At 42.7% G+C, this 23,689-nt stretch overlaps 2 protein-coding genes across 9 annotated transcripts in view; one reads left to right on the top strand and one right to left on the bottom strand.

Annotated features, from left to right (window-relative positions):
• LOC129168169 (SH3 domain and tetratricopeptide repeat-containing protein 1) overlaps positions 1–23,689 on the bottom strand; it is a 51,802-nt gene that overhangs the window by 5,122 nt on the left and 22,991 nt on the right. For 2 of the 8 annotated variants that reach the window (XM_054753129.1, XM_054753130.1), the window contains 21 exons: positions 18,856–18,943; positions 17,753–17,932; positions 16,782–16,948; positions 14,893–14,964; positions 14,442–14,693; positions 14,019–14,135; positions 10,508–10,568; positions 10,233–10,298; positions 9,309–9,443; positions 9,027–9,154; positions 6,615–6,720; positions 6,414–6,545; positions 4,276–4,474; positions 4,123–4,199; positions 3,862–4,057; positions 3,668–3,798; positions 2,836–2,874; positions 1,463–2,758; positions 1,244–1,384; positions 952–1,173; positions 693–873 (listed from right to left, as the gene is read on the bottom strand). In XM_054753129.1, coding sequence (XP_054609104.1) covers positions 693–873; positions 952–1,173; positions 1,244–1,384; positions 1,463–2,758; positions 2,836–2,874; positions 3,668–3,798; positions 3,862–4,057; positions 4,123–4,199; positions 4,276–4,474; positions 6,414–6,545; positions 6,615–6,720; positions 9,027–9,154; positions 9,309–9,443; positions 10,233–10,298; positions 10,508–10,541 — 3,083 coding nt within the window. In that variant the 5' untranslated portion in view covers positions 10,542–10,568; positions 14,019–14,135; positions 14,442–14,693; ... (2 more) ...; positions 17,753–17,932; positions 18,856–18,943. Of the gene's footprint in view, positions 1–692; positions 874–951; positions 1,174–1,243; positions 1,385–1,462; positions 2,759–2,835; positions 2,875–3,667; positions 3,799–3,861; positions 4,058–4,122; positions 4,200–4,275; positions 4,475–6,413; positions 6,546–6,614; positions 6,721–9,026; positions 9,155–9,308; positions 9,444–10,232; positions 10,299–10,507; positions 10,569–10,647; positions 11,875–14,018; positions 14,136–14,441; positions 14,694–14,823; positions 14,965–16,193; positions 16,213–16,781; positions 16,949–17,752; positions 17,933–18,855; positions 18,944–23,689 lie in introns of those variants that run through there. The other 6 variants (XM_054753135.1, XM_054753136.1, XM_054753131.1 and 3 more) reach the window with 6 other exon arrangements.
• znf16l (zinc finger protein 16 like) lies at positions 13,880–21,881 on the top strand. Its single transcript, XM_054753141.1, has 3 exons — positions 13,880–14,700; positions 17,766–17,963; positions 18,052–21,881. The coding sequence occupies exons 1-3, from the start codon at positions 13,980–13,982 to the stop codon at positions 18,732–18,734; spliced, it is 1,602 nt and encodes a 533-aa protein (XP_054609116.1). The 5' UTR covers positions 13,880–13,979; the 3' UTR covers positions 18,735–21,881.

Raw genomic sequence — 23,689 nt, 5'->3', positions numbered from 1 at the left:
GGTTGGTTTCCTATTTTCAGCACAACTGTGTGACTGTACATTGTTGTACGGTTCATTTTGACACAATGTATCAACATATCACCCAAAAAACAAAAATATAAATAGGAAAAATTGTTGTAATGAACCCTTCTTATAACTAAGAGTTGAACAAAGTTTAGTCAAATAGTTATAATAATAATGAACTAAATTAAAATAATAATTAACCTTAAAAGACAGGCAAGGCCCCAGGCAGTTTAAATGTACTAATAACTATTTACATAACAAATATGTCCCAATTCAAAAGAATGTTTTGTCCACCTCAAGAAAGCAGACTATAACATCCTTGATCATCCAGAAGGAAAAGCCAGGCCTTTGTTGGTCTTTCCAACTTATGCGTCTTGGCAAGTTGGCCACTGAAGGCACTATTTCCCCATATCCCTCTGCAACCAAATGGCTGTTCATGCTTAGATCGACTGATGACAAGGTTTTTCCCCACTAATAGCAAGGTGGTGTCAAACAAAAAATTATGTAGCACTGACAAAATCTCAGTGAATCTCAGTTATTAATCATAAATCTGATTTTACTTGACCGATTTTCGCCATTTTAAAGTTGATGTGGAGCTTGTGTGTGGTTGTGTCATCATGCTACGCCACCTATTATGCTGCACCATTTACCGCATCCGTGTGGTCAAAGATTTCAAAAAGTTAGGTCACCTGTGAGTGGCCAGAGAGAGGTAGAGCTGGCTGACTGCTTCCAGGGTGTCCCCCTCCTGTGCCCGCTCTCGCGTGCCTTGAAGTAGCCTGACCTGGTACTGGCTGTAGATGATGCACCGGGCCTGCTCAGAGCGCTCACGTTCATACAGGTGGCACAGACATCTGGTGGCACTCAGCTGGCCTGGCAACCATTGAAATTCCTGTTTCTAACAAATTTGATCCAATTGGAATCAATAAGATCAGTGTTTGAGTGATTTACACTGTGAGAGGTTGGCATGCATGGCCAGCAGCAGAGCCCACTCGTAGCATCCTTTTCCATAATGCGTTTGCTGCTGGTTCACGTAGTGTCGTCCCAGTTCCAGCAGCACGGTGATGAAGGTGGTCTCGTGACCTCCTTCATCCAGCTCGGAGAAAAGCTGCACAGCCTCCATTAGGTGCCTCTGCGCGAGTCCTTTAGCGCCCGCCTTAAGACACAGCAGCCCTGGGTGAGGAAGGGGTCAAGTCACTGACTGAAATACACTGCCATCGTGGTCTGCTATGTGTGCTAATACCAATATTGGCCTGAGCTACAGCCCAGTTTGCCATGTCTTCGTACTCCTGGCAGATGTCCATGGCAGCCTGGTAGCTCTCTGCTGCCCTCCGGAGGTCTCCCATGCAGCGCAGAGCCACACCACGCATGTTGAGGACCAGCCCTTAATGTCAGAACATGATGAAGACATAGCAAGTTAGCACAAACAGTGCGGTTTACGTTAAACCATGGTGTTAATAACCTTCCAGTGGTGTGGTGCAATGCTCTGGGAGGGCGGTGAGGACCTCGTCCAAGATGTGCAGTGCCACGGTCGCTTGACGGTCGTGGACATGCAGCCACGCCAGCCAGATGAGGGCGCTCTTCTGTTCCGCCAGCGAGTTGGAGAGACACGGAGGGGGATTGTCGATGAGTGCCTGCATGAGTTGGATGGCGTGCCCGACCATTCTATGCTGATAAAAGAGCTGCGAGAGACACACAGCAAGCTGGTGCTTCAACTGGTGGCATGCTTCTGGTATGCTGGTCAAAGAAAGACACTGGTGTAAATAGGGAGCCATGAGAGCCGGGAAGATGTCCTTTTCCAGGGTTTCACGCAGTCGTTGGACATTGTCGGAGACGAGGAGCATGCTGCTGAGGCTTTCAGTCAGCGTAACACCAGGATGCAAGGATGCTCTCCTGGCTGAGCTAACACTAAGATTAGGGAGGCTCATTTCCTTGTAGAGCCTCCCGAGAGTTAGATATCCTCCACTAGGGGAGATGTTTGACATTCCCTGTGCTCCAGCACAAAGTGCAAGTAGTCTTTCCAGGTATGGGACCACTTTGGCACCCTCAGCACGAGTCCAGTTATGCATGGCCAGGAGGTAACAAGCGCGGGCTTCCACCATTTTGTTGTGGGACAGAAGTGCTTTCTTGAGGATATATTTAAGAACAGAGCTGTCCTCCACACATTCCAAGCAATCTGGAGTTGCCATCAGCAAGGCGGCAAGTCGCTCTGCCCGAGCAAAGAAGCTCTCTGTGTTCTTCTGCAAAAGATAAATGCCAGCCAAGTTGGAGTAAATGCTGGCCAGCAGCCTGACGTCAGTGAAGGCTTCACAAGGAACGCAGAGCGCCTCCTCCAAGTACACGCGGGCCTGGCTGAACTTTGACCTGCCTGCACAAAGCTTGGCCAATAGGAAGCAGAGACGCGTCTGCGGCCACAAGAGTCGCTTTTTCCTGGCGGTTTCCCTGGCGATGGCCAGGAAAGAAATCGACTCGTCTTCGTGAGCGCAGAACACAGACGAAGACAGGAGCTCAGGACTGAGTTTGTAGAGGACCCTGAACTCGTCTTTACAGTCTTGTCCGTCTAAAAAAGACACAAGCATTGTGACGTTTCTGTGTCCTTCTTCAGCTGCTATGAAAAAAGGAAGTTTGACTTCAGCGGCCTCATTTACATCCTTTTGGATCCTCTCCAGGACACACTCTGAGGAGGAATCTTTTTCTTGGGCGAGAATATGCTTTGTGTTTTTCCTTAAGACTGGTTCAAGTGTGGCAGACGAAACTCCTGAAATTTTAAATGAAATCACAGAGTAGATTCTTCTGTCTTAAGACTTGATCCACATTAGAAGACGAAGGACTTACTTGACTGCTTCTTCTCCAAGTCTTGGAAAGTGAACACATCTGGGATTGAATAAGACAATAACATTATCTTATTTCTGTATCACATTTGACTTTTTTTCTATCAGAGGCGGACATACTGTTAGGCAAACACAGGCAATTGCCTAGGCCTCTGAGATTTCTAGCCCCCCCCCCCCAAACATCTCATAAAAACTGATTATTGATTTTTTGTCTTCAATTTAAAGTACATACAGTATTACTGTTTCAGTCTTAATTCACATGCTTAAAACTACATCAAAATGCATAATCTATCACAATCGTTTCGACCGCTCCCTTCTCATGCAATTCCATGTTACTGCGCATGTGCAGATTGATTTAGGAAGATGGTAGCAAAACAAACTGGTTGGCGCTGTTTGGAGAAACATGAAGCGGAGTTGCCACAGTGGAGCAGAGAAGAGGACAAGGCGAAAACTGTTTTTATCAAAACTACCGAAGGTGTCAACCTTTTTCACAGTCACAACAAACGTACACACGACGACAGCAGTAGCGCTGCTGTCAGTGTCAGCCGCGGATGATGCAGTAGTTCTAGAGATGAAGCTGAGAGTGACGCTTTTCATCACAAAGATAGGAGTATTAAAGCGGTTACATATATGTGTCAGCATGTAAGCATTTAGGTGTGACTGAATTACCAGTAATGATATGGAAGGTAACAGACATGGGAGTTAGATAAGCTCAGCTTCTGCCTCCTCCTTTTCTGACATTTTGAATTGTGCAATGTCATCATGCCACGTAACTTGTTCAGCATATCTGAAACAAATAAACCATACCATCCTTATTGCGATTACAAAAGTCTTACCTAGCTTGTAGTAGCGACTGATATCACTGCAACATTTGTCCTTCAGCAAAGTGGTGCTTTGCTCAATGACCTTGTCCTCTTGCAGCCTAAACAAGGTGGCTTCCTCTGTGTCGAGAAGGATGTCTGCTGACCTGGATGACATAACACAATGCTCATTATTTGCATTCATTTTTTTGTTGCATTGACACACTCACTCGTATGTGTCAGCGGACACTTTAACACTGCCCGTCCCCACCAGGCCCACTTGACTCGTTGCCTCCTTCATGCCTAAGAACCAGATGTGACAGGACGCCAGCCGTCCCACAATGATAATGCGATCGCCTGGTAACAAGCTTAGCTCGTCTGGACCTTCAGCATCATACTGCACAGTGGCCACACAGATGCCTCTCGCTGAATGGAACAAGACTTTCATGAATATGTCGTTTTATGACTAAAGATGATGTCTAGAGACGTACCAAACTGCAGAGGGAAGTCACAGGCAGGTTTGCTGTCCCCAACCAAAATGCTTTCTGCGCAAGACTTGAGAAACCACCTGCATGTGGACACGCCATGACACAACATCTAAGGAGTGTTAGCTTATTTTGCTACATGAGAGCCACGTGACTCACTGATGAAAGGGTAGAACAGGTTCTAGTGCAGGCTTTGGGGCAGTGCCCCGGGCCCCATCTGCCAAACAAAGAACAGTCCAGCCTGAGCCCAGGAAGGGGGGTTCAAAGAGTGCTATGTCTCCTTGCTCCAGGTACAGGTCTCCTGCAGATGTGGAGCTGTCAAACATCTGGTTGGCCGTGCAGCTGGCAAAGAGTGATGCTGAGGACACAAAAGAAAATATTGTGACAGCTGATCCCTGCCTATTCGCAGATCATGAAATATTTTGTTTCTAATGGTAATTTAAATAGAAAGCGGTTTGATGGCGCTATCTGCAGGGGAAAAAAAAAGTGTTGCAGCTATGAATGCAGCAGAGAGTGCTGTCTCAAGTCAATTCACTCAACATTTTGCCACTGCCACTACATTGCGAATAAAACTACAGTATATTCCACATGCATAAAGAAGTGAATGGGTTGCAGACTGTTGTCTGAGTGATATCACTTCATCAAGCCTTTTCTAAAATTCAAAAATTCCAGTCTACAAAATATTTGTGCCTTTGCAACATTCCACACGACAAAATAAATTATAAAAGTATGTTTGATTTCTGTTGATATCGGCATCAACCAATATTCAAGAGTGCAATATCGGTATCATATCGGAAAAAAATTGTATTGGGTCACCCCCACCTGTAACTGTTTCTTAACGTGTAAAACTGAATTTAAAGTGTGTTTAATAACTGTGAGAAGCATATTGCTTTTGGCCAGGGGGGGTCAGACCTGATCCAAATTGTAAGACCAGTTGAAAAATGGAAAGTATTTACATTTTTGTCGCCGCTTAACTGCTGTATGCAGTTTGATTCTTAAGGTGTTAATATTATTAATGATAATATTGTTAGTGATGTGGATTAATTATCTTCTAAATGTATTCATATTATAATATTATATTTGTGATATTTTCTGAGTTTGTTCAGAACCTATAATCAACATATTTTGTATTCTGTCAGTAATACCCACTGCTGTTGTTTTTTGGTGTGTGGTTTGTTTGCGCTGCAATTGATCATCCTGTGGATCAAATCGATCAGTCCATGCTGCTGTCCATTTTCTGCTATTGTGATTGGTAGTTTGTGTGTCATGTAATCTGGCAGCTGGCTGGGAAAGGTGAGTGGCGGGAAGGAGAGAAGGAAGTGAGGTGGAGACAACACACACACACACACGCACACCCTATTTTAGACTTGGAATTATTTTTCTACGCCACGTTTTGAAATAAAGCAAAAAAACAGTGAAACATGAACTGAAACATTAAAAAACACTCCAATGTCTGATAAAATAACATTTTCTGCTGAAGTTTGTTGTAGAAAGATTGCTTCTGTGTCTCTGTCCATCAGTCAAGCTACTCCGTACTACACACAGACCAGATCAATACACTCTGCTTCATATGAAAGACTTCCTGAAGCTGCTGTGACGTAGTCTATATGATTAGTAGGGATGCAACGGTTTTACTGTGTACCGCCCGGTCCGCCTAGCACGGGACAATCTGCCCTCATGGACCGTGGTTTTTAAATACATTTTGCACTGTGGGCACGCACCCATTTCAAGTGAGGAACAGTCTACCTAAGTCTACTGACACTGACACTGACACTGACACAGTCTACCTACCGCTCGCTTGTGTCAGTGATGCGCAAAGGCGACTGGGACCAGGCGGATCACCTCAGCTAAGTGCCCGTCGCGCTCCCCGCCTCCTAACCCTGACGTCAAGATGTTTTTGAACACTTCACCTCCGTAAAAGGGACAAAGATGAGTGCATAAGATAAAAGCCTGTCGCCCAAAGTCAGCTGGGATAGGCTCCAGCATATCCCCGTGACCCTAATGAGGTGAAGCGGCATAGAAAATAGATGGATGGATAAAAAAAGAAGATTTTGGGAGAAAAAAGTTGTTTTCTATACGCACAAAAAACATACCAAAACTAGATAGAAACTGTAGCCCAAAAATATCAAGGTACAGACCGTACCGTGGTTTACGTGTATCGTTGCACCCCTTATGATTACAATAATGACCCAGCATGGCTACATGGTGCATGTACTGTAGGTTACGTTGTGTGTCACGTGTGTTGACTTGGTCCTACTGTAATTTCCCAATCAAATGTCACCCCCCATTGCACTTACCTTCTTGCATTAGAAAGCACATGTAGACAAGGTGAAGCATGTCCTCCTCGATGGAAACCTCCATTGCTAGATCTTTCTCTAGCCATGACTTTTGGTCAAACAATAGATTCTCCATGCAGTGACCCAGCAGACCTTTTAGAAAGACAACAATATGACAACAGCTGCAGTAGATGGATGTAAAAGAATGTAAAAAAGACCTACCATGTGTATAATATGTCGTGAACTTCCACACTTCCTCAAACGTCTGGAAAGTAACAAAAATCACTTTGTCCTCGCTGTCAATGGAGACCACACGAGCAGACAACTCCTATTGGACACAACAAATTTCAATACATGGTATCATAATTCTTGAACATTTTATAACATGTTGTTTTTAGTTGCATCTACAATAGGGCAAATAAGTATCTGATCCCCTGCTGATTTTGTGCGTAAGTTTACGCCCAACGATATGAATAGTATGAATAGTAATTTTGATAGCAGGTTTATTGTAACTGACACAGAATGTAAAAAAACCCCCCAAACATTAATAAAAGGTAATAAATGAATTTGTGGTCACACTTTACAATAAAGGTACACAAAAATATAATACTGTTACTGAGGAACTAATGAGGAACTAATGAGTAAAGTAGTTACTGAGGGACTAAAGAAGAACTAATGACTAAGGCACATACATTTAGACTAGTTACTGAGGAACTAATGAAGAACTAATGAGGAACTAATGAAGAACTAATGAGTAAAGTAGTTACTGAGGGACTAATGAAGAGCTAATGACTAAGGCACATACATTTAGACTAGTTACTGAGGAACTAATGAAGAACTAATGAGGAACTAATGAGTAAAGTAGTTACTGAAGGACTAATGAACTAATGACTAAGGCACATACATTTAGACAAGTTACTGAGGAACTAATAAGTAAAGTAGTTACTGAGGAACTACTGAAGAACTAATGAGGAACTAATGAGTAAAGTAGTTACTGAGGAACTAATGACTAAGGCACATACATTTAGACTAGTTACTGAGGAACTAATGAAGAACTAATGAGGAACTAATGAGTAAAGTAGTTACTGAGGGACTAATGAAGAACTAATGAGGAACTAATGAGTAAAGTAGTTACTGAGGAACTAATGAAGAACTAATGAGTAAAGTAGTTGCTGAGGAATTAAGGCACATACATTTAAAGCAGTTACTGAGGAACTAATGAAGAACTAATGAGGAGTGGTTTGCGTTACGGTTAGCTTATTTAGGTTCGTTCCTCATTAACTACTGTAATTGTGTGTACCTTACTGTAAAGTGTTACTGAATTTGTATTTGACACAGGGAAATAAGTATTTGATCGTGACTTAGTACGTGGTAGATAAACCCTTGTTGGCAAGCACGGAGGTCAGACATGTTTTGCAGTTGGTAGCTCTTTGGTCTTGCCCATGGAGGTGGAGTGGTTTCTGTGACAGGTGTCTTATCCACATAATGAGTTGAGATTTACTACTTAATACCCTCAATCACATACAAAGTAATTTACAACTTTTATTTAACCATAAAAATATGTACTGTTCATATCTTTGTAAGGGGGTAAACTCACACAATCAGCATGAGATCAAATACTTATTTTCCCCGCTGTATCGCCCTCTATTCCTGTCACATATTGAATAAAAACCTGGCGTGAGCGTGTGTTTATGTACATTTTGGGGTGAGTGTGTGTGTGTTTGTGTTAGGGATGTCCTGATCCGATCTTCAGGATCGGCATCGGCTGCCGATCCGCTGTATTTGGAAGATCGGATAATTGACTTCCACAACTAGATCGGGCCGATCCGGTTCCTGTATAACCTTCGTAACTCTCGGCCACACTCCATCATGGTAGTGCACCTCAAAGCTGGTTGCCACTCGATTACCGCCACCCGCAAGAAGAAAACGCAACACCACATGCAGACATGTCTGCGGTGTGCCGTGGTGAAGTTAGTTTCACGTTGAACGTTGGATATTCGGCTCTGTAGCTACAATGATAGTTCCCCCTCACTGTGCCCGGCCTGCTGTGTCATTGTGCGGGGAGCTTGCACGGGAAGTGCTGCTCTCACTGCTGGTTGTTTATACTCGGGACCTTCAATAAATTACTTTTGCGTTGAAGAGAATTTGTTAAAAAAAAAAAAAATTTAAGTAATATATTCTACATCACACCACAAATTGATCTATAACCATGTGGAATGATTAGTACTACACTAAAAGTATTTTGCGCGCCCATTTTTTCCAATGTTATTTTTTATTGGATGGCCTATTATTGGATCTTTTATCGGATTAGGGACCTGATTCACAGAGGTTTGTTACAAAAGCCAAACAATATTGTTGGTCATGCTGTGTATTAAAAAGGTTAATTCAGCAATATGTTGGTTGCATTATTTTTAATGCTTTGAAGAGCTTTTTTCATAACCATATTCAATTCCACAATTTCATGTTTGCAACAAAAGCTTATTATTTAAAAAAAAAAAAAAAAAAAAAAGGATCGGGATCAGATCGGTACTGGATCGGATCTGCAAGACTATATAATTTTTTTTTTTTTAAATCTGATTCAAAAGCCAAAAAATGTGGATCGGGACATCCCTAGTTTGTGTGTGTGTGCTGCACCGTAAAAAGAGTGTCGAGCTCGGTGCTGTCAGCCTGCAGAATCCGCAGTTTCCCTCGCAGTTCCTGCGACTCCTCGAATGCAGAAAGACGCTCGGGACCCGTGACCACATCCAGACGCACAGGCAGAGCTGAGCATGACCAAATGCACTCAATGATGAAATCCTCAACATGCATAGTCATGAATGAAGTACTAAAAACTAAGGGTGGGCGATCCTACAAATTTGTTATCAACCTGATACCAATTAAAGACAGGGCCAGTATTGCAAATACCAATCCAGATACCTTTCCACTTGATGTTTTTGAAGATAAATCCATCCATCCATCCATTTTCTGTGCTGCTTATCCTCATTAGGGTCGCGCGGGTATGCTGGAGCCTATCCCAGCTGACTTCAGGCGAGAGGCGGGGTACACACTGGACTGGTCGCCAGCCAATCGCAGGTTCACATATAGACAACCATTCACACTCACATTCATACCTATGGACAATTTAGAGTCGCCAATTAACCTAACATGCATGTTTTTGGAATGTGGGAGGAAAGCGGAGTACCCGGAGAAAACCCACGCACGCATGATAAATGATTTTGTGATATTTCCTTTAAAAGGAAAACTGCATTTTGTATTTAAAGTTATGTGCTGTGCGTATGAAATGAATGAATGTGATTTACTGAACAGAATGAATATACAGTACATGCCGGGTTGCCCCTAGGATTTTTTTTAAGCTCTACTTTTTTGTTGTAATTATAACATAACAATTTTTATGACTTATTTAGATTACTTATATCTGACACAATCCTAAATGTAATTTGATGCCTGTTTTAGAGTAATACAAGTACAAAGTAAATATGAAAGTAAATATACAATATACTGTACAGAGAAACAGAAAAATATTGATCTCATCACTGGTATCAATCCGATACTGATACTATCCTTAGTATTGGTACATTCAATATTTGGCTCGTTGCGCTCACCCCTAACTAAAACATCATCCATTACAAAACAAGCTACTGTTACATATAAAGCTATATGACAAAGTTGGTGTGTTTGAAAAATAGCAACGAGTCAGTGACTTGAAACTGACTTAAAAGATTAATCAGTGACTTGAGAAGATACATTTTAAATGGACTCACATGACTGCCTACTGCATGGGTCATACAGTATTTCTGTTTTTATGACCAAGTCACGAATGTGCACGTGCGGCAGGCCTACCTCCTGGAAGTTTCTCCCCAGGTGTTCCCTTAACACTGGCAGCATCTCTGCAAGAAGCACCACCGACTACAGAAGAAAAATAATGAAGGAATAAGCAACAAAAAATAACATGTACACCACTCTAAAGCGACTTCATACATCAAATATATTGGTTTTAACACGATTAAAAGGCGTATTATTGGCTGACAATGACACTGTTGAATATGTATGTTGCAATGCTTTCTAATAACAATATGGCTTAAAAACAAAATGTACTTTTTGTTTTAATTTCTTACCAAGTCTGCTGTGCCGTCTGTTTCGCTCCATCATGGAAGAAAACTGCTTGCCCAGTCCTTCCTTTCAAACAAAGTCAGGCATTTTGCAGGTTAATCATCACTCGGTGAACAAATAAAAGCACTTTCCAAACTACCGGTACCTAAATGGGTTAAGATGCCCACATTTGGTTCATCGAAGCTCCCTCAGAGAACTTTCTCTTTTGTTTTTTTGCATGGTCTGTGTCATTTTGTGTGTGTGAGCTACTCCAGGAACACACTCAGCACTTCCTTTCCTCCGCTCAGTTCCTCTGTGAGCTGGAATTTATACCAGCAAGCCGGCGTAGAATCACATGAAAGAAGGTCACAGCACTAAAGTCCAGTCAAGTTGGCTCAATGGGAGCCTTAAATGTATTTTATTGCTTGTAATAAAGTTACCTTCCACCAAGAACACAAGCTCTGTAACAGTTCGGTTCAGTCCAGGAAAAAAACTCCAACTAATATCAATAAGTTTATTAAAGTCTAACATTTACAGTGTTTTCAGTTATAAGGGCATCTCAATAAATTAGAATATCTTTATTTCAGTAGTTCAATTAAAAAAAAACAAAAAACGACTAAATATAAAAGAAACTCTTCTATTCTATAGACCAGGCACGTGCACAGATATTTTGGGGGACAGGTGATCAAGCCAGAAATAAGGGCACTCATTGCAGAAATTATTCATACAATTATTATTATTATTATACATTACATATATCTATGAAATTAATAAATTATTCAGATTTTTTAAAAATACAAATGAATGTTGTGCATAATAAGCAAGGGTGACTCACAGAATCTCTATAAAGCTGGCAACACAGTACACACATTTATTTTGCAATGGGGGAGATGGCGCTCGATCGTACTATATCCCGTCCTCTTCTTGCTCAGAGCATGCAAGTCACACCCCACATAACACACACACACACACACACACACACACGTGCGCAGGAAAAGGTGAAGAAATCAAGCAGCAAACAAAAAGTCATACATTTGGCTAATATTTGCAGTTGTACAGCCAGAAATAAAAACATATGACACCTACAATGTTGGCAGAAATGTTATTAGCCAGTGTTAGCTACACTACGCAACACTAGTCATTCCACAACGTCTTTCTTAATGAGGTTGTCAGAAAAATAAGAAACATTGAAGACACAAGAACATGGATGGATGTCATTGGTGATTGCACTTCGGCTGTAACAAACTGCACAAGGGTCACTTGTGACAGCAATTTGACAAAGTTTACCTACTAACACTAGCTATCCTATCATAACAACATAAAATTGTTTAATTTGATAATCTAATATGTTTGTGGAATCCACGACAAGTTTGAAGTACATTTATAACACTGGTTCTTGTGAATAAACAGTCACAGCCAGTGACAATGATGATTTAGGCTATAGTCTATCAAATGTATTAACGCCATTAATGCAATAAATGTTGCATTGTGTAAATACTTCCATTTAATTATCCATATATGTAATATTATTTTGTATGTTGATTGTTAAGCGTCGGTAACATTGTAAGGAAGGAAAAAAATAAAATAAAGAGGGAAAAAGTTTCTTTCATACTGCTGCTCAGGTATTTATTACGACGGAGTACTAAGGCCACATTGGAAAAAAAAAATCTGAGATTTTGAGAATGATGTCGTAAATTTACGAGACTAAAGTCGTACATCTACGAGAAAAAAAAAATCAGAACATTATGAGACTAAAGTCATAAATTTACAAGAAAAAAAGTCGTAAATTTACAAGAATAAAGTCGTAATATTACAAGAATAAAGTCGTAAATTTACGTGAATAAAGTTATAATAAATAAAAATTACGAGTCTTGTGTCATACGTGTCAAAGGGAAAATAGAGCATAGCTCTTCAGGAAGGAAGGAGACTTTCTTCTTGCTTCAGGCAAGCTTTTATTTATAACATGGCGGCAAAACAGAGAGGTTGAGCGCAAACCTGTCCCCTCCACATTCTCAAGGCCAAAGGTCACATAAGTCCCCCCCTTTCTTAGCTGTCTCAGGCAATGCCTGTAACATAAAGTTACAATTTTTTTCCATTAATTTACGACTTTATTGTCGCAATATTACGAGTTTATTCTCTATTATTTTAACAGTCCACCGTAACAGGCATTGCCTGAGACAGTATTAGGCAATGTCTAATACTCTGAGCATTTACCCAATATAAAATATTAGTAGGAAAGGTGTTTTTCCTTTTTGATGGCTGCTTTCTCTTGTACGTTTTTTCTCGGCACCCCAAGGTGTACACTACAGGCAGATCAGGGTGCAATTTCTCAGCCATGACTGCTAATTGTTGATTGACATGTTCAGTATGTGTGTGCGCGTGAGACAGCCATGAGTGACAGCCAAGGGCGTAACTTTGGGTCTACCATTGGGGGGGTTAAAATCTTGGCCTGTTTATTTATTTATTGAATCATTTACTTCAGAGTAATTTGGCGTGCCTGTATTCGAAATAGACTGTGATGCTTTTACTGTGATCAGGCTGTGCCTCCTTGGTCATTTCCTTCTCTTTGGTCACTTGTTCGGCAATCACATTCTTGAACCTTATATTTAAAAAAAGCTTAGTTAATGTTCAAATGGTAACAGGATGATTAAAAATGGCAAGTGACGTCAGAGCAGAATTTAAGGAAATATATTCAGGTATTTCCCAAAGCTTGTCAAGATTCACCACATGAATTCGCTTGACACTTCTCTCCCCTTCGCTGTCACTGTCACCCGCTGTGTGCTCCCCAGCCACCCTGCTGCAGCAGGAGTCAGGACTCGTACGTAATGTCACTTGAAGGAGCGTCTGTCATCACCATAGCATAATTAGGAAGAATGCAAATATTTTTTGTACAGTCTGTTCTCTGAAACCACTATTGGTAACATATGCTAGCCGCTGGTGGTGTTCTTATATTATTTTGGTTGAAAATGTGTCATTTGGAGGGATATCGCCTTTTAATATTGTTAAAAAGTTAAATCAATTTGTTTAAAAATATATTTGTTGGCCTAAAATCTTTGTACGGTGGTTTATTCTGATTATAATCATGATCAACTAATTCGGGCAAAAATCACGAAATCGTTAAATGATCTCGAAAAATTTCCATGTAAAGAGTATAGGCATCGGCGATATTGGCAGTGTACAGTATTGGTATCATATCGATACAAAAATTTGCAGTATCACCCACGTCTACTTTTACTGTTACAGAGCAGCGTTTACAGTGAAGTTCACGTCTAATAACGTTGAGATCCCATTTCCGGCTGTAAAAATACATGCCATATGACGGTTCAATTCGAGACGTCAACACATGGGCGCTAACTGTGCTGCTTTTATTTTGTAGTACTGTTATCCGGTGTGATCACCCATGCTACACTTCACTAGCCATCCTGGAGCATCAGCATAACATTAGCTTGCTAGCTTAAAACTCTGCTGTCAACAGAGGATCTTCGTGTTAAATCATCTATGAGTCGCAAAAGAAATCACAGTTTCTCTGACACTAACCTGTCCCCAGGACTCCAGGGTACTTTCATGGAGCCTCCCGGGTCGACCGACGGCGATTTCCTGATGCTGGAGCCCGACGAGGAGCTGCTGTGCTCGGTAAGCGACATCAGCGAGCACCTGGGAAGGAATATCAGCGTGGTATTAGAAACGGCGCTCTCTGAGATCCGCCAAATGGTCAGCATGCGGATACGAGTGCTGAAAATGGAGCTAAGGGAGAAAACGGAGGAGATCGCGGTGTTAAAGGCGAGGCTGAGCAGTGTACAGAGGGACACCAAGGAGCTCGGAGGAGCGAGCGTGGAGGCGGAGGCTACTGCCTGTAAGAGGTCCGAGCCGACCTCCAAGCTGCTCAACGCAGATCCCAAGAGAGCAAAGTCTGTCCTGCCAGGGGTGAAGAAAGAGAACATCGACGCGATTTGTCACTACCTGATGAAGGACAAGAACTCAAGAGGGGGCGCCGAGATGGACGGGGAGCAGAGCAGCCAAGAAAACGACGAGAGAGGCGCTCGTCCGGAGGAAGACCCGCATCCCCTCAACCTGTGGCCGGATAGCGGGGTGGCAGCCTCCGGGCCTGGGCACGCAGACTCCAGTGCGGATGACATCTTCAACATGCTGCCCACTAGCAGCAAACGCATTTATGACTACGAGTGGATGGCTCCCATGGAGTATTCAGCTGACCTGAAAGGTAAAACGTGTCACCATGGAAACACACTAGCGGACAAAAAGCTTAGCAACATTAATAGTAACGCTTATTACTCCGTTTCAATTTGTATTTACACTTCAATAAGTAAAAATGTACACTGCATACTTAGTTCGTGAGTGCGGGAAATTTGATTCTAGTGCTGTACCAAATCCAATACTGTCGTTGCGCACTTACCGGAAATGGCGATTCTACTTCTCTTCTTCGTCTCCTTTTCTGTGACTTGCAAACACTCGCGTTAGTCCCTCCCTTTCCGCAAGGTAACCAAGATGGCGATGATTGAGTTAAAAAAAGTTGTATTCCAATAACAAAGTAGTACATAACAGTACATATAGAACCTATTCAGACCGGAAGCCATGTACCCCCTACCCCTGCCCACTTAAAAACATAAACCTTTTTATCTTAACGTGAAATATTGAACACAATTAATTGGCTAATTCCATAGCCTCACCGAACTCCTCCTCTGGATTGGCAGACTGGGGTGGGGTCCCCCTTTTCAAGAAGGGTGACCGGAGGGTGTGTTCCAACTACAGGGGGATCACACTCCTCAGCCTCCCTGGGAAAGTCTATTCCAGGGTACTGGAGAGAAGGGTACGACAGTTAGTCGAACCTCGGCTACAGGAATTGCAATGTGGTTTTTGTCCTGGTCACGGAACACTGGACCAGCTCTACACCCTTGCAAGGGTACTGGAGGGTACTTGGGAGTTTGCCCTACCAGTCTACATGTGCTTTGTGGACCTGGAAAAGGCATTTGACCGTGTCCTGTGGGGGGTGCTCCGGGAGTATGGGATTGTTGGCGCGCTACTACGTGCCATTTGGTCCTTGTACAATCGGAGCAGAAGCCTGGTTCGCATTGCCAGTAGTAAGTCAAGCCTGTTTCCGGTGAACGTTGGCCTCCGCCAAGGCTGCCCTTTGTCACCGATTCTGTTCATAATTTTCATGGACAGAATTTCTAGGCACAGCCAAGGTGTCAAGGGAGTCCAGTTCGGGGGCCTTAGGATCTCGTCTCTGCTATTTGTGGACGACGTGGTCCTGATGGCCTCATCGAGCTGTAACCTGCAGCGTTTACTGGGGCGGTTTGCATCTGAGTGTGAAGCTTCTGGGATGAGACTCAGCACCTCCAAATCTGAGGCCATGGTTCTCAGTCGGAAAAGGGTGGATTGCTCCCACCGGGTTGGGAATGAGGTCCTGCCCCAGATGGAGGAGTTCAAGTATCTCGGGGTCTTGTTCTCGAGTGAGGGAAGGTTGGAGCGTGAGGTCGATAGGCGGATCGGCGCAGCGTCTGCAGTAATGCGGTTGCTGTACCGGATCGTCGTGGTGAAGAGAGAGCTGAGCCGGAAGGCAAAGCTCTCAATTTACCGTTCGATCTATGTTCCCACCCTCACCTATGGTCATGAGCTTTGGGTCATGACCGAAAGAACGAGATCGCGGATACAAGCGGCTGAAATGAGTTTTCTTCGTAGGGTGGCGGGACTCACCCTAAGAGACAGGGTGAGGAGCTCGGTCATCCGGGAGGAGCTCAGAGTAGAGCCGCTGCTCCTTCACATCGAGAGGAGCCAGTTTAGGTGGCTCGGGCATCTAGTCCGGATGCCTCCCGGACGCCTCCCTGGTGAGGTGTTTCGGGCATGCCCAACCGGGAGAAGGCCCCGGGGAAGACCTAGGACACGCCGGAGGGATTATGTCTCACAGCTGGCCTGGGAACGCCTTGGTGTCCTCCCGGTAGAGCTGGAGGAGGTAGTCGGGGACCGGGAAGTCTGGGCTTCCCTACTAAGACTGCTGCCCCCGCGACCCGGGCCTGGATAAGTGGAGGAAAATGGAATGGAATGGAATAATTGGCTAATTGATTTTCTAGTAATCCCAGGCCAAAAATGTGTATTTTGCATGGTGCCATTTTGATGAAGTTTCGCATAAGCACTGATAAACAGATAAGCAATCATCCTACATATCTGTTATTCCAGTCTGATGTTGGCATGTGTGAATGGATTGAATATAAATGAAAATAAAAATATAAATGAAATCTTCAAGATTTAAACACTCTTAATGCACAAAATAATCATAAAACGTACTTATTGGTTCATATAATCCACACAGAGCAATGAACAACTTCATGCTCTGTCTCCTTTCTGCTCCTTTCAACTTGGGTTGTGAGGCGTTCAGATGCACTCGTAATTGTGACTGTCAAGTGGTAATTGTTCATTTTTAGTCACGTAACCCTATGACAACTGGTGTACCCCTGTAGACAAAAAAGAGCAAAGCGATAAGCACTATATAGCAAATTGAACACCAACAGATACCAAAAGGGTAAATGCAAATACTGCATCGAATGACCAAAATTATTTACATAACATTAAACATGTAATATTTACAACTATTTACAAAGCAGTCCAACAACGCATGCTGGGAAGCAGGAAATGCTCCCAACGATGCTACATAGCCCCAGCCTAGCAGGTTAAGCTGTTCTTAGAAACCTCAGTGTTCATGACAAAGTCCTATTAGTGGCGTGGATGTTGCTGGCGTCATCAACTACTACTACTACTACTCCAGTGGCCTCCTGACTGTTGTCAGAGTGTGAGGAGGCGGCCCTCCAGCCTGGCCTCCATCTCCTGTGATGTCAAGGACAAGGCACCACATTTTGTCAGTCAGGGGTGTCCAAAGTGCAACTAGGGGACCATTTTGACCTGGCATATTCAAAAAATACAATTAAACAAGAAAAAAAGAAGCAAAAATGGGGAAAAAAAAAGAAAACGTTGAAATGTTGATAAATTTATCATTACAAATAATATGCTATGTGATATGCAGGGTGATACAGTATATAACTTATTAGTACTTTTATTTTATTTTTCAATTTCCAGCTCTTGGTGGAAAAGGTTTGAGCACTGTTGTACTACAACGCTGTATGCCTGTAATTGTTTCTTAATGTGTACAGTTAAAGAGTGTTTAATAACTGAGAGAGGCATATTGTATTATTTTATGTGCGTATCAATCATTTGTGGTTTTTCGCTATTTGCAAATAGCGGTGATCAAATATAATACCCACATTGTCTTGTCAGTCATGAAGCAGCCTGAGTGTGAGAACACTCCAGCTGCCAGAACCGAGGGAGAGGAGGACGAGGAAGGCTCATCAAGACTTGAAGAGACGGCGCCCCGCTTCTCACACGTTCGGCCGGCTGATTTCTCCATGGTGCCGCACAGTTCTCCCGGGGAGGGCGACAGTCCCCTGCAGGGCAACACGGACAGACCTCAGACAGGTGGGCAAAGAAATTAAATCGATTCAGATTTCCTTAATTGATCACAAGTGTTTGTTTATTCTTCCTTTGTGTCTGTTTGTGTTTTCAGGTCAGCAGTTTCCCAACCACACTTTCATCTGCTCTTTGTGTGGAACCTTCTGTCCTGACTCGGCGTTCCTGGAGGAGCATATTAAACTGATTCACTCGGACACAGAAGGTGTGCAAGCTCTCCAGGCCCTGCAGAGCATCGCCGCAGCTCCCGCAGCTGCAGGGGACAGCAGCACAGTAGGGACAGGACACAATGAGCTTGGCAAAGGACAGGATGGAAGGGTAGGGCCATCTGCTGCCCACAAGGAGGTGAAAATCAAGGGGAGATACGAGTGCGGGGACTGCGGCCGCCATTTTAACTACCTGGGCAACCTGCGGCAGCACCAGCGCATCCACACGGGAGAGAAGCCCTTCGTATGTCCAGACTGCGGGGAGAGGTTCCGCCACGCGGCTCGCTTGAAGAGCCACAGGCTGGTGCACAGCGGCGATCAGAGCCCCTTCCCTTGCCCCCAGTGTGGCAAAGGCTTCTCAGTCCTCTCTGGACTCAAGAGACATCAACGCGTCCACACCGGCGAGAGCCCATACGCCTGCCCGCAGTGTGGTCGCCGCTTTAAAGAGCTGGGCAACCTGTACACCCACCAGAGGATACACAGCGGAGCCACGCCCTACTGCTGCCAACAGTGTGGGCGCAGCTTTCGCCACCTGGGCACCTATAAAAGCCACCGATGTACGCCTGCAGAGTGACTCCTGCCTTACAGACGTGATGTCCAAGTGCTGACATTATAACGTACTGATAAATAGGCCATGAGCTAATATGATCAACTCACAGAGAGTAAACATTTAACAGGAGAATTGATTGACTTACCAGCATCCTCTGGAGCCATTGATGAGACCAACAAAGGTTCTGCTTCTTCAGTAGTGCTACATAGCGGTGCCTCCTCTTTTTGTCAGCCCTAGGACACAAATAACACATTTAAAAATACATAAAAATCAAACACATGCAAACATGAGAGATGATCAAAATAAGTCATACAATGAGTGTGAATCCTTTTGGCACTATGGCGCCCTCGTGTGGAGGGCACAAGTAATGCAGACAAATTGGCATTCAGTCAAGTGTGAACGCTTGTTTGTCTATGTGTGCCCTGCGATTGGCTGGCAACCAGTGCAGGGTGTACCACACTTCTCGCCCGAAAAGACAGCGGGGATAGGCTACAGCATACCCGCAACCCTAGTGAGGGCAAGCGGGACAGAAAATGGATGGATGGATACCAGTCAAAAGTTTGAACACACTTTGTCATTCAACAGCATGAGCAAGTGTGTCCAAACTTTTGACTGGTAGTGTATGTTAACACCAGACACGTTTAACTGTTCCCCAATTTATTGGCCGTTTTATATGATGTATAAACTCTTAATATATTTTTTAAAGGTGCCAAATAAAAACCCAAATAACGTCTGATGTAATTGATTGATGGTCTCAGCATTAAAAAACAATGGAAGTGACCTTCCTAACCACTGACAACTTTAAAAAATAAATTAAAAAAACTACCTGTAAATGTTGTCAAATAGTGTTTATCAAACTCATTTCAGTGGGAGTAAACTCTACTTTGTCCAATGAAATAAAAGCTCTGTCATACCATACCGATCCACATGTTTTATGGGCTTGAGGAAAGTTAGTTTTTATATGTATGTGTTCAGTTGTATTTTTTCAAGCACAAGTTGAGGGTTTTTGGTAACAGTCATTTTAAGGTATTGAAAACGTCAATGCACTCTGTGGTAGATATGAGGACTTACTACTTTTTCATATAAAATGCCACAGGGTGGTGTAGTGGTTAGCATGTTGGCCACACAGTCAGGAGATCTGAAGATCTGGGTTAGAATCTCTGTTGGGCATCTCTGTGTGGGTGCGTGTGGGTTTTCTCCAGGTACTCTGGTTTCCAAAAACATGCATGTTAGGTAAATTGTCCATAGGTACGGATGTGAGCGTGAATGGTTGTCTATATGTGCCCTGCAACTGCCGACCAGTCCAGGGTGTACATCGCCTCTCGCCTGAAGTCAGCTGGGATAGGCTCCAGCATACTCGCAACCCTAGTGAGGCTAAGCGGCTTGAAGATGGATGGACGATAAAGATGGTTGATGCAACAAATGCATGTGTAACCACAAGCCATCGGTATATTGTAAAAAATACAATTAATGAATTATTAATATATTATCAGATATTACACCTGTGGCCCCCTAAATAAACAGGTGTTGTTTTATTTTTAAAAAATATATTAATAAATGTTTTTTACTAAAAGGTGACTACAAATTCAATATAAAGTAGCCAAAATATGAGTTTAAACAAATAATCATATAACCTGTCAATATTTAATCATAACAGTTTCCCTTCACATAGTGGTTTAATGTGAAAAGAGTGTTATGCAATCCATTCCAGATCCAGAACACGCAGTCATTGAAAGTCCAGTCCACGTGACCACGTTTCCATGTGGCCATTTATTATGGCAGCACCTTGGTGTGTTTGCACTTAGCATCGAGGGACTTGAAGGCTACATTCACACTGCAGGTCAATTCAGATTTTTTTGCTCATATGTGACAAGCATCAGATTTTTTTCATGTCAGTGTGAACAGTACATTTACGATTTTTTCAAACGCGACCCATTTGTATGTAGATATAAATCCGATATGTCGGAACGCAGTCGGAACGGTGAGGTTCCATATGGCCGACCTATTCGTCACCGAAAGGCGTGTTTTGCCGTGCGATACTTGGATAAAGGTACTCACCGATGTAGGCAAAAGTTATCATTGTCATCCAAAAATGATTTTTAAAAAGTGTCACGGCGAGTTCTCCACCATTACACTAACTAAAAGCTAAGATGTAGATGTGAAGATTGCTTAACATATATTGACCTACATTGGATTGGTTCCATCCATCAATTTTCTATGCCGCTTATCGTCACTGGGGTCGCGGGTATCACCCTGGACTGGTCGCCAGCCAATCGCAAGGCACATATAAACAATCATTCACACTCACATTCATACCTATGGACAATTTAGAGTCGCCAATTAACCTAACATGCGTGTTTTTGGAATGTGGGAGGAAACTGGAGTACCCGGAGAAAACCCATGCACGCACGGGGAGAACATGCAAACTCCACACAGAGATGGCAACCAACAATTTACATTCATGTTGTTGTAACGACAGATAACGTTAGTAGCTAAACTTTGCCAAAGTGGTATCTTTTGCTTACAATAACCATAAATAGTGCGCCTGTGTGCTATGTCGGCGAAGCCTCTCGGCAGATGGATGAACCCGCTGCAAACAGTCCCTTTGAGGGAGGCTACCACTGTAGGAGGTGCTGTGCACCAATCCTTTTTGTTAGATCACTTAAGACAGAAATGAGTTCCCTCTTAGAAGCCAACAAGCATGCCGGCACACAAAAACAAAATGATAATGCTTCTTGATTTTAGATTTGTTTTCACAGCGGAGGAGCTGCAGGGTGGAGACACGTGCAGCTCTCTCCCTGATTCCACCAGTGAGAAATCTAAGATTGGTCTAATCGAGACACAAATAAGGGCTAGCAGACTTTGACAGCAAATGCAAAACATGGTCGACGTGAGCGGCAAGGTGACATTGACATGCAAAGCAGGGGCGGCAAGTCCAAAACAACTTTGGTTTCACTTTGCCAGATGACCTTTTCACACAGGAAATGAATTCCAAGTAAACACACAAACTGCAGCTCCACAAGGGTCTCACTCTGAAGTTGAATTGTTGTAAATGCTGGTGAAGTGACCTGCCTCAAACATCATCATTGGAGTATTATCAATGCTGCATCTTATTACATCTCTGTGACTTTCTCCTTCTAATGATCATAGAACTCCTATTAAAGCAATAAATTTCACATGTGAACAGCATTATCATCTGTTAAATTATTCTAATCTTAGTCACGATGTTCTCCTTGAGGAACACCTGAGGCATGCACAAGTGGTGATCAGATCTCAACCAGCTGTCACTAGAATGACGTGTCCAAACTGTGTATTTAACGTCAAATTGGCCTTGCTTCCCGCTTTTTAATTCACTGCCACACATCAATCAAGGCAGCCTTATTAAACGTCACGGTCTGTTGATGGCAGCTCATCTGTGAAGGAATCTTAAGTGGTTGGCTTATTTAATTTTAATCTAAGCACTTTTTTATCGGCCCTCGGCATATTCTAAAAATTAAATTAAGTGATTTGTGAAGTACAACGCAAAGTTAAGATGCCGATGTTTTGTTGAAGCAGAATGCTACATGTAATGTTCAACGTAAAATGAATTTCCACCAATAGGGGACGGCATTTAAATTGTAGATTCTGAAAATTTAAAGAAAATATTGAATTATGGAAAATGTGAGAATTATTAGAAAAGTCCTGATAGATAGCCTCCATGTCCTGAATGAGCTGACAGAAACGGCGGAATTTGAACAGTTGGAAAGCGAAAAATGCAGACCGAATGTTGAAATGTATAGATGAGTTGAATGATTACAGGGGAATCAAGGCTTAAACCAGCAACCATCAGTTTGGGAAAGAACCACTCTTCCTCATAAAGCCTCTGTCACACTAAGCACGAATCAAGCACAACCAGCCGGAATGAAAATTTTCAAAATTTGCACCACATTTGGGAAAGATTTCAAATTCGTAAGCTTGGCTCCTTTTTTCCTTGGCGGCATGATGTGATGTGCCGGAGGCTGGTGGTGGCGCTTGGCGCTTCAACATCGGTGGCCGCTGGTGGAGTTACCGTGCCTCCTTTTTCCCTTGGTGTATGAAATGATGTGAATAAGGTGACGCTTCATACTGACGTTTCAGCGGTAGCTGGCTGCGTTTTTTTCCGAATGCGATCAGAATGTTTGGAATGCTGCTACCGTAACTATATTTAGAATACAGTCAGAGTGCAGTTAAAATTGATATTTTTCCACTTCAAATCCATCTCGAAAGTTTTTAGCATGCTCAAAACCCACAAAAATGGGTCCTAATATTGGAATGCACTCAGAATACAGTGAAAATTTTTAGAATTCACTTCAAATATCCACGAATAAACCACAAATTTTCATTCAGACTGCATTCTGGCTCATTCTACATCTAGTGTGACTAGGGTATGAGCCATGGCACCCTGTAGAACATGCACAATGTTTCAGTAATGGAAATTGTAAAATGATTTTCCACCAGTGGGGGGCGCCAAATAAATTGCCCATTCATTTTCAATAGGGAAAATTGGTACAGAAAATATTAAATTACAGTCAATGTGGGAATTAAAAGAAAAAAGTCCTGATAAATGAAGCGGAACAAGAAGTAAATGAATAAATACATGAAAGATGGTGAACAATTTTATATGCACGAATGCTCCCTAGCATTCATTTTTTCATTATTATTTACAGTATAATTTGTATGCACTTATGGTGCAGGAAGGCATCCGCTTTGAAAGCGAAAGTAAACAGGCACCACTTTCTTATTGTGGTAAAAAGCTTGTCATCAATCAATCAAAGCATTAGACGTCATTTATGGAAAATAGCCTCTGTTTCGACGAAACTGAATGTGAATTGGTGTTGTAATGGTTTAAATCGGTTGATTAATTCACATTAACACAATGAATTTATTTTATTTTTAGAATATGAAAACAAAAACAGTTTGGACACCCTTGCCTTAAGATGTCTAATAGCAAGCAGGCATGG

The sequence above is a fragment of the Dunckerocampus dactyliophorus genome, chromosome 15, assembly GCF_027744805.1.
Source record: "Dunckerocampus dactyliophorus isolate RoL2022-P2 chromosome 15, RoL_Ddac_1.1, whole genome shotgun sequence".
In the NCBI taxonomy this organism is placed as follows: domain Eukaryota; kingdom Metazoa; phylum Chordata; class Actinopteri; order Syngnathiformes; family Syngnathidae; genus Dunckerocampus; species Dunckerocampus dactyliophorus.
Note: the sequence above shows the minus strand (reverse complement) of the source record. Positions and strands in the feature narration are given on the sequence as shown.

Excerpts from the sequence above, each read along its gene's own strand:
- znf16l (XM_054753141.1), top strand. The coding sequence starts at position 13,980 with ATGAGTCGCAAAAGAAATCACAGTTTCTCTGACACTAACCTGTCCCCA. Across the intron at positions 14,701-17,765 it reads GTATTCAGCTGACCTGAAAG|TCATGAAGCAGCCTGAGTGT; the intron begins GTAAAACGTGTC and ends TTGTCTTGTCAG. Across the intron at positions 17,964-18,051 it reads CACGGACAGACCTCAGACAG|GTCAGCAGTTTCCCAACCAC; the intron begins GTGGGCAAAGAA and ends TTGTGTTTTCAG.